A 9,040-nucleotide genomic window follows, 5' to 3' on the forward strand; every position below is an offset into this window, starting at 1 on the left:
ACGGTCCCTAGACCGAGGTAACACTCTTACACGCGTTTGAATTGGTGTGTTTGTGTAAATGTGTGTGTGTGTATGTGTGTGTGTGGGAGGTGAGCAAGAGAGAGGGGTGATGTGAATTCTCTTGCCATAGGGATGAAAAAGTTCGGTGAGGACTTGCACCATGTTGCCATGGTTACTTCATACTTAACCCCCCCCCATCCCCCATGGTTGTTTTCTGATTGTTTTATGTTGATATGTTTGTTGTGTTTGTTTTCGATCTTGTTTGCTGACTGTGTGTTTATGAACATTTAGGTTTTATGATCCTAAAAATGCATGTCCACATCTCTTTGGAAAGTCACACCATAGTATGTACATATATGTGCATGTTGTAGAATCACTTTGAGTGACTAACCCTAGCAGTAGGAATAGGACTTGCCCTGAGCCTCTTAAAATGCTTTATGGCCCCTACAATGCTGTGTGAAATATGCCAGCTTGTCAGAAACTGATTTTCCATGTAAAACCATCTCAGATCTCTTCGTTCATTTCACTGTCAGCGCCGTTTAGTCAGAGCTGTGCTGGTCCGCATTACGCCATGTCGCTGACATTCTTCCTGTGAGGCCCCGCTGCTCCCACTCCGAGGACTCCCTGGAAGAACAAGTCCGTGAAAATGAGATGCAAATGTAATGTAGGCTCCTTTCTGCACCAGCGAGGATGGGAGGAGCCTCCACTGTTACCATCCTCAGCTCATGAATGTCTGATACCTGTATAATAATAACCTGTACACACCAGCATACGTGAATTTCCCAAGGTTCCAGTTCCAAAAGCTTAGGTTTGTGCTCATATTGTCATATTCATGGAAATGAGGTGTTCAGAATACATCACAAAGCGCAGGATACCAGCCCCACTCTTCTACGCTTTGATAGATTCGCTGCCTGACACTATCTGTTCACTCATAAATGGTCTTTTTGATCAACCTTCCCCTCTGGGTGCGCTTTCTTCCAGTTCAAACGTTCCAGGTAAGGAGGCATGACTTCCACGAGTGGCACCGGCTCATTCTGATTGATCGCCACCAGTGAAGAAACACCAGTGCTGACCAGCATAGAGGCAGGGCCGACTCCATGAGCAGGAGCAGGTGTAGTGTCCTTTCGCTTCATGTCAGAAATAATAATGATAGATACAATCACTACATGAGCAGAAATCCTAGTAGGAATATGCCTCTTGTCCTTAGTACTTAGTGTACTGTAGTAAAAGATGCATTAAATCTCTCACTCTCTCTTTTATATATATATATATATATATATATATATATATATATATATATATATATATATATATATATGAGAGAGAGAGGGGGAGAGAGGGAGAGAGAGAGAGCGAGATTGTTGTAGAAAGGCAGAACCTTTTGGACTAATGTTCTTTTCATCTGCATGCGAACTGCTTCTGAAATTCTATTTAAAAATGCAATTTAAAATATGCTACAGGATTTTATTTGTAAATATTATTTTGAAATATTACTTGTGATACTAACATAATATAAGCAGTGTTACCTAATTCCCTTCTCACAGAACTGGGTGCACAGTTTCATCTAGTCTACATTTAAGTGAGCTGCACTGCACAATATATGGGCCTTACTGAAAATAACATGTCCCTTCTTAAACGTACTTTTAATGTTTTGAAGCAGTTTCATGTTTTAAATATAATCACAGGGGCTCTTGGGCGTCATTGGCTTTTCTTTCGTTAATATACCGTTAACGTCTCTGCGCTCGGGGCCTTTGGCTCGGTTTGCGTTCCATGACGTGACGGCGTGTTTTGTACAGCTTCCCTGTCCAGATACACAGTCTGGCATGCCCTGCCACCAAAGCTTCAAAGCTCCACGCCGTGCTGATCCGATTCGAGCGCGCTCTAATGCCTTTTTTTGCTCATGCGCGGAGAACGTGGCTAATTGCGCGGGACGCCGAGCGCTGGCTGCCGAAGAGCGCGTGCTCTTGGGTCTCAGAAATTAGGCGGACGTAAACTCCAATTAGACTGCAATTGCAGCACGTCAAGAATGTGCTGTTTTTGTGCATGACGTAGTTCTGCATAGCGCTGGCCTGCCTTTCACTTCCTTCATGCGCTTTTCTTTTCTTCTGCGAATGGAGCATATGGGGTCTTCATCACTTCTCCAAACAGTCGTATCGGGATTTCACCAACTTTCCTTTGTCCTGCTCCTCTGGTCCTCGGAGCAGCGCCTCCCTTCTTTCGGACGGGCGTGTCTTTCGCGATTTTATCCTGCACCGCGCTGGTCTGCAGGCGTGGAGGAGGCGAAGCGAAGCTGTACACGTGACCGCAGGAGTCGGGAGTTCCGAGCAGAGTCGGCCAGACGAACGTCTGCTCCCTCGTCTCCCTGCTCCAGCGTCTCCCTGCTCCCGGGGGCGCAATTACAGCACAGCCAGCGGCGCGCTCGCGCCTAACACCCGGAGAGCGTTTTACGCTCCCGTGCTGTATCACAACGAGGAAACTCGGGCTTGTTTGCAAGTGTTGGGATGTCTCCCAGGGCAGGTGAGGGAAGTTAAAGAGGGTTTGTTTTTGCCGTTCCCTGCAGTGCGCCAAAGCCCTTCTGCTGCTTTCCCGCCTCCGTGCCGTGATGCTCTCTCCTCCAGAGACCCGCAGGGCTGGCTGATGGAAGCCGGGCCTCAGGGACGGGCCTTTCTCCTCTCAACATGCATGAAGATGAAAAAGAACATGAACAACAGTGAACAGTATCACACCATCTGGGACTGGTTCAAAGTGCACTCTCTCTCTCTCTCTCTCTCTCTCTCTCTCTCTCTCTCTCTCTCTCTCTCTCTCTCTCTCTCTCTCTCTCTCTCTCTCTCCCTCTCTCTCTCTCTCTCTCTCTCTCTCTCTCTCTCTCTCTCTCTCTCTCTCTCTCTCTCTCTCTCTCTCTCTCTCTCTCTCTCTCTCTCTCTCTCTCTCTCTCTCTCTCTCTCTCTCTCTCTCTCTCTCTCTCTCTCTCTCTCTCTCTCTCTCTCTCTCTCTCTCTCTCTCTCTCTCTCTCTCTCTCTCTCTCTCTCTCTCTCTCTCTCTCTCTCTCTCTCTCTCTCTCTCTCTCTCTCTCTCTCTCTCTCTCTCTCTCTCTCTTTCTGTGTCTCGCCACTACCTGAAGCTTCTTCTTTTTCCTTAAGTCTTTTCCTTTTGCCCAGGAGAAGTACAGAATGTAATTTTTCTTGCCTTAATAAAGGTAGAAAGCAGAAATGTATTTTTAGACAATATTAAACATTGATTCATGTATATTAATAATACATTTGTAATATCTTGTGATGACAGAGCTCTTAGGTGAAAAATGCTGGACTAAATTGGGTTATTAATTCCTGTGAAACTAATGGTGTTGGGAATGTCAAGTGCTCATCACTTGTAATCATTAATTTAATGTCAAGTGAGTTACATAGAGGATTTGTTAGCATGCGTCATTTTGTGTTTGTTCATTTGTTTAATTCATATTCTATTCAGAGACCTCACAAATGATCAATTATCCCATTACAACTTTGCCAAGACATCAGAAAGAAAGGAGAACCTAGAAGTGAAAAATGATCAAATAATGAAAGGTGTCCCATACTTCTGTACATATTAGGGTATGAGAAGTGTGCGCGTGCGTGTGTCTCGCGTGTCCACATGTGTATGTAAAGAGGTTTGAATGCCTTTGTCAGAGGCATAGTGAAGTAGAGGGAAGGCGAGTCTTTCTGGAGAGAGCTCAAACAGTCCGACTTTGGTTCCGGATTGTGGCGAGAACTGGAGAGAGAGAGAGAACGAGAGAGGAGACAAAAAAAGCAGACAGCGGCGAGAGAGGGAGGGAGGGAGATAGTGGAGGGAGTGTGAAAGAGGGAGGAGGTGAAAGAGTTGGAGCAGAGAGCGAGAGGTGCGGAGCGCTTGCGAGAGAGAGAGAGAGAGAGAGAGAGAGAGAGAGAGAGAGAGAGACAGAGCACGAGAGAACGAGGGAGAAGTGGAGTCTGCAGTGAGTTTCTCTCGCTCTGAGGGCATTTCTTCTGTCTCTGGAGCGGTGAGTTTATAGCTGTGCGGGAAAAGCCCAGAAACCTCAGGGTTCACATGCCTCCTTCGTACTCATCCGCCTCAGTTATTTGCTATTGGGCTTCAGAAACTTTAATGGATGGAAGAATTTCTTTTCATTTTTGTGTAAGCAGTTAAACTGTTATGGGTGTATTATAAAGGAAGAAAGTGAGAGGTGTCGGAAGTAAGTAAAGTATGTTTTATGTTAGTGCGCTTATTGCGTATGCTTATTGTTTGTGTTTTTACATTGCAGAGGCTCCCAGTCTAAATGAATGGACACACCTATCCCTGTCTGTTTATCTTATCTTGTCTTTGTTCACTAGTGTCTCTTACTCTCTCGTGCTCTCTCTCTCTGTGCACTGTGGAGGTTGCCCAGACCTGTGTCTCTGCACATCTGTTCGGCTTTGACCGGAACACATCCTGGTTGTGTCTCTCCAAGGAAGAATATCCATGAATATTCCAGGGAAAACCATGCGGAGCTGAAGTTCCCACAGATGGGCTGCGCGTGGCTTCGCCGGACATCTTTTGTCACGGCAGCTCTGTGCTGAGTGCTGTGGCATTCCGTCCTCGCGTTAGCGGCAGAGAACGATGCTTCAGCGTGGCAGGAAAAGTGAGCACCGCTGATACGATGTCCCTGAACAGAAGCGTCGTCGACTTCGAATCGTCTACAGTTTCGGGTGAATACGTCAGCCCCTCAGGCCATGACCGTGGGGTCGCAGGTGTTCTGGGTAATGTAGTCATGAATGACTCTGTGAACTGTAGCGGTGAGGAGGGCAGAAATGTGTCGCTCTGTGTGACCTCTGGACCTGTGCATAAGAACTGGGTAGCACTGTTCATCCTGCTGGCCATTGTCGTCACGGTGATGGGGAACATCCTGGTCATCATGGCAGTGAGTCTGGAGAGGAAGCTGCAGAATGCCACGAACTACTTCCTGATGTCGCTGGCCATAACTGACATGCTCCTGGGCCTTCTGGTCATGCCGGTCGCCATGGTGACGATTCTTTACAGTGAGTTGAGGAAATTCTGTTCGGAAAACCATGTTTTTTTAAGACGAAAAAAAAAAACATCTGAAGGTGCCGTGTCTGTTTTATATTTATGTGTTTCATGTGGTCTGTCAGTTATGCTCTCTTAGAAGTGTGTGTGTGTATATGTGTGGGGAGTGTGTGTATAATAGCGTGTGTTTGAGAGAAAGATAGACATACGGAGCCTGACATTAAGTCTTGTTTACCCAGAGGAAGCAAGAGACATAAACAGAAAAAGATTTGTTCATTCACAGAGGAGCCCACACTTGGACTGGCAGCATCAAACTCACTGGGAAGTGGAACACACGCTCGCTGATGCCTCTCAAACGTGTCCCACGTGACAGAGCAGGCCGTCTAGGCTGTTCAAATTGAACTGTGTTCTCAGCAAAAGCCAAATTCGAGCGAAAGGACTAACGACGCGTGCTAGGTGCGTTTGGTTGCATGGATGAAGTATAATGAAATTAGCCTTGCTGTGTGAGTAATCTCTCATTTCTCCCTTCATCCCTTTGATGTTGGCTAATTAAGACCCAACGATACTCCTCCATACTCTGCACTCGAAAAGAAGGGAAGCACTACCACTTCTGGTTTGATGTTGTGAATAATTGGATATAAAAACCGTCCCTTTAAGTTGTGAGACGGGCTGACCTATTGACAGATTTGCCTTTGCGCCTTGATAAATCATTAATCAGGTGCTGTTGGGTGCGTTTACAAATTTCACAGGAATTGCTGTTGTGGCCCTCGACCCAAAGATAGGTGATCTGAAACTTCAACACCTGGAGATAAGGAGTCACGCTCACAACAGGAGGCAAAACATTTTAGGCTAATTTGCTCTTTCCTTTTTTGACTCATATCTGTCAGAAATACCTCTGAACGGGTTAACCCCATGTTCATGAGGGTAACCCTCTCTCCGTGGAGCTACCGCTGCTGTCTCTGCCGTGTGACCCTTCACCTTTGACCCTCCCCGCTCATGCCTTCACAGCCAGTCTCTCTCGGCAATTAATCTTCGGAGTTCAAAGAGAGAGAGAGAGAGAGAGAGAGCGAGAGAGACAGACTTGGATCCCAACCCACTTTTAAACGCATCATTCTTCACAGTGCCCTAATCCTTCACGTTGATTGTGTCAACGAGGAAACCCAACCTCGCAAAGATGATGATCCGTGTCTGGGGGGAGGGGTGTTAGTTTAGAGGAGGTGGTTATTCCGCATCCTCGGACACCGAGTACCATCAGCAAAGTTAGCATATTAGCCTTGGAATACAGCCCAGTCAGTTTCTGGTGGTGTGTTTGCTGTGTGTATAAGAAAACATTTCCCTTTATTTGCCTTTAATTGATTTTGAAAAAAAGAACCCTGATATGTTCCTTTCAATCTTCATATGTTTTAAAATAAAACAGCTTACGCTGATCTTCATACAAGTACTAAAAAAATCCCTTGTTAACTGAGTCGCGAGCACCTCAAGGAAAAAGTTCAAAGTGAATATTTCAAATGAGAAACGCTCTTATGGAATATTATCCTCTAAATAATGTCATAATTAATTCCTAAACAAAAGATGATAATTGCACGTCAGTTAAAAACCCACAACCACAGTAAGAGTCATCTGATGATTGGCCTTTTAAGGGAAACAAATCCCCTCTTTAGTGCAACCACAAATTACAGTGATTGGTCCAATTGTCACACCGCTGAGATATGTAACAGACACAGTGGGATGTTGAATAGGACCGCATGCTCACAGACGGATGCTAAATCTTCCATCTCACCAAAAAGAGTAACAATCTAAATTGTTGCAGCAGCGGATGAACCAAAAGACTAATCTCAGACTGGGAAAAAACCCTGTTTGGTTGTTTGTGTAATCACGTGTGCTGACCGATTTTCTGTCCATCAATTAAGAAAAACAGCCAAAGGGGGCTCGAAAATTGTTGCACTTAAAGGTGTTATCAATACACGTCACTAAATTAACTAATGAAAACAAACTCTTGCTCCACACGCCGCAGAACATCGAAATGTACAGACTCAATGGTAAGGCGCCCTCTGCTGCACCTACAGTCAATTGGGCCGCCTTAAAGAAAAATATCGGCGTGTTTTTTTTTTGTTTTTTTTGTGTGTGTGTGTGTGTGTGTGTGTGTGTGTGTGTGCGCGCGCGTGCATGTTCAATGTTTCTGAAGTAAAATGGGATTAACACTATTTTGCTACAGGTTCAGAATAATCTCCAATTAATAACAGCAATTTAAGAATATCAAATCCTTTAGGTATTGGGATTTATGACTGAATATTTTAGCCTAGCAACAAAAGCATGCAGTGATTTTTTTTATATGTGTTATCTTGATGGCTAGTATTCTGGCCACGCTTCTTTCTGTTGCCCAAGTCACTATGTGTAATTGTTCTTGTTCGTTTACATACTGAAGTGATGGAATGTGATGATACCTCGACATCTACAACAAAAGAGCACAGAGCAGTAAAACAGTGCCAGACACGCTGTGGGATTCCACGCGTTCTCTTCTGTAACAGGCCTTACCACGCAAAAATACTGCAGCATTAGTAATATGTTAGAGTTTCTGAAAGCAGTTTGCTATTGTTTCAATGTACCTTACTTTACATGTCACAAATATGATGCGAAACATTGCAGTATTGCTTTGATGTGCTAAGCACTTAGATTGTCTGTCCACTGGGATCTCAGCTGCAGTCCACTCTTGCAGATTACGACTGGCCCTTCCCGTCTGCTCTGTGTCCAATCTGGATTTACCTGGACGTACTGTTCTCCACATCCTCCATCATGCATCTGTGTGCCATCTCCTTTGACCGCTACATTGGCATACGTCACCCCTTCCAGCACAGCCGTGCCAACTCCCGCGCCCGAACCCGGGTCAAGATCACGGCGGCGTGGACCATCTCTGCGGGTGAGTACGGGACAGGTCCTGCTCCTCTCTCCTCTGGTCCCTTTTAAACCCATGATTCCAGTAGGGCCTCACTGTTTTTATTGCTTTTGTCGTTCTCCTTCTCGCTGGGTCTCTCGGTTCCGTCAGGTATTTCCATGCCCGTTCCTGTCCTCGGCCTCCACGACCACTCCAAAGTGTTCCGGGGCTGCAGCTGCCAGCTGACGGACGACAGCTTTGTGCTGGCGGGCTCCTTCGTGGCGTTCTTCGTCCCGCTCATCATCATGCTGGTCACGTACTTCTTGACCGTCAGCAGGCTGCGGCGGCAGGCCACGCTGTGCCTCGATCGGCTGGCACCGCGTCCCAAGTGGCTGTCTGTGCTAGACTTCCTGCCACACAGCTCCTTCTCCTCCGAGCGCCTGTTCACCCGTGGCTCGCTCTGCCCGGACGCCGTGGTCGCTGCGGCGCCCGTCGCTTCCGGGTCGTTCGGCCGGCGCGCCGCGCAAGCCATCGGGAACGAGCAGAAGGCCTCCAAGGTCCTCGGCGTGGTCTTCTTCCTGTTCGTGGCCATGTGGTGCCCGTTTTTCGTCACCAACGTCATGGCGGTGACGTGCGGCGCCTCCTTGTGTGACCCGGCGCTCATGGATTGCCTGCTGAACGTGTTCGTGTGGGTGGGCTACCTCTCGTCCGCCGTCAACCCGCTCGTCTACACGCTCTTCAACAAGACGTACCGCACCGCATTCGCCCACTACCTGCGCTGCCACTACCAAGAAGAGCAGAAGCCTCTGCAGGCCATCCTGGTCAACACCATTCCTCCCCTGGCCTTCACCTCCTCCAAGCTCCCGCAGCAAGGACAGGCGACCTCGCTGAGGTGCTCGGCAGAGGGGAGCACGCTCGCCACCTCCCCCGGAACGAAGCGGCCGAGATACTCGTGCACACCAGGCACGGGGGGAGCAGACGAGAGTGTGAGTTACATGTAAATTCAGAACGGAGGCTTTTCTCCTATGGAGGGAACCAGCAGTACTGTGTCACAACACCGCATTCAGTAGCTGAAACAGCGAAATATCTTGAAAATGGCAGATGGCAATGCTGGCTGTCCAGGACTGGGACTGGAAGAGGGTGTGTCACTTGTTA

General features: G+C 47.3%; 1 protein-coding gene across 1 annotated transcript in view; it reads left to right on the plus strand.

The window, feature by feature from the left end:
* Positions 1-4,389: 4,389 nt before the first annotated feature.
* Positions 4,390-9,040, plus strand: part of LOC113587726 (5-hydroxytryptamine (serotonin) receptor 2A, genome duplicate b) — a 4,805-nt gene continuing 154 nt past the window's right edge. Inside the window, exons 1-3 of the mRNA XM_027026545.3 lie at positions 4,390-5,027; positions 7,730-7,930; positions 8,057-9,040. The exon at positions 8,057-9,040 is cut by the window's right edge and continues 154 nt beyond it. Of these exons, the coding sequence (XP_026882346.2) occupies positions 4,649-5,027; positions 7,730-7,930; positions 8,057-8,886 (1,410 nt within the window). The 5' untranslated portion in view covers positions 4,390-4,648 and the 3' untranslated portion in view covers positions 8,887-9,040. The remainder of the gene's footprint in view (positions 5,028-7,729; positions 7,931-8,056) is intronic.

This window comes from Electrophorus electricus, unplaced genomic scaffold, assembly GCF_041902795.1.
Source record: "Electrophorus electricus isolate QZ-2024a unplaced genomic scaffold, ASM4190279v1 Scaffold398, whole genome shotgun sequence".
Lineage (NCBI taxonomy): Eukaryota > Metazoa > Chordata > Actinopteri > Gymnotiformes > Gymnotidae > Electrophorus > Electrophorus electricus.